The sequence below is a fragment of the Trypanosoma equiperdum genome (assembly GCF_001457755.1).
Source record: "Trypanosoma equiperdum strain OVI genome assembly, contig: ctg_281, whole genome shotgun sequence".
NCBI classification, from domain to species: domain Eukaryota; phylum Euglenozoa; class Kinetoplastea; order Trypanosomatida; family Trypanosomatidae; genus Trypanosoma; species Trypanosoma equiperdum.
Genome location: NW_027124178.1, coordinates 5,334 through 6,157, shown reverse-complemented (window position 1 = coordinate 6,157; position 824 = coordinate 5,334). Strand labels below are relative to the sequence as shown.

General features: G+C 50.0%; 1 protein-coding gene across 1 annotated transcript in view; it reads left to right on the top strand.

Annotated features, from left to right (window-relative positions):
- TEOVI_000108100 (variant surface glycoprotein (VSG), putative) overlaps window positions 1–668 on the top strand; it is a gene marked incomplete at both ends in the record, with an annotated part of 2,025 nt that extends 1,357 nt beyond the window's left edge. The window contains one exon of the mRNA XM_067224372.1: window positions 3–668. Coding sequence (XP_067080473.1) covers window positions 3–668 — 666 coding nt within the window. The remainder of the gene's footprint in view (window positions 1–2) is intronic.
- Between the last annotated feature and the right edge of the window lie 156 nt (window positions 669–824).

The following is an 824-nucleotide window of genomic DNA, read 5'->3' as shown; positions in this document are numbered from 1 at the left end:
TCCTGATGTGCGTTTGTGCAGAAAGCGACACAGCCCACGACGGTGCGTGCGCTCACAAAGTGGGCATTGACACCGCATGGAATGCCGCCAGCGTCACTCCGTCTAGTGCGACCACAGCATGGACAGCAATAAAAACGGCATGCGTACCGGCAAAGAAAGCGACAATAGGAGCCGAAGCGATCAGACACCAGCAGCACGCCCTGGCAATGGCCATACAGCCCGGCAGCGGCAGCGCTCACTACCTAGGTGCGGTAGAGTCTGGAAGCAGTTGCAGCGGCGCCAAGACTGCCGGCGTTTGTGTCAAATACACAAACTACAACCCAGCAGCAGGCAAGGGACTTGAAGCAACACAGTGGGGCAAGAAGCTGGCAACACTAGCAAACAAACTAGAACAGAGGGACAAAGCCATCCAGGAGGCAACGTTTCTGCTAAAGGCCATACAAGCGGAAGCCACGGCAGCTATGGCGACAGCTGGCCAAACAGCGACCGCGGAATGGCCGACAGCACCTTCATCAGCAGCACAAACCGGAGCACAAACTGCAGGGAAAAAAGGCAAAGCAAGCGATACCGAAGAAGAATGCAATGCAGCAGGAGAAGACAAAACTGAATGTGATCAGTTAGAAAAGCAGGGGTGTTTTTTAACACAGAATCCAAAAAGTGTGAATTGAAAAAGGATGTAAAAGAAAAACTAGACAAAGAAAGTCAGCAAGCGGTTGATGGCAAACCAACAAACAACACAGGAAGCAATTCTATTGTCATTAACAAGGCCCCTCTTTTGCTTGCATTTTTGCTTTTTTAAAACAAAATTTTCCCCTCAATTTAAA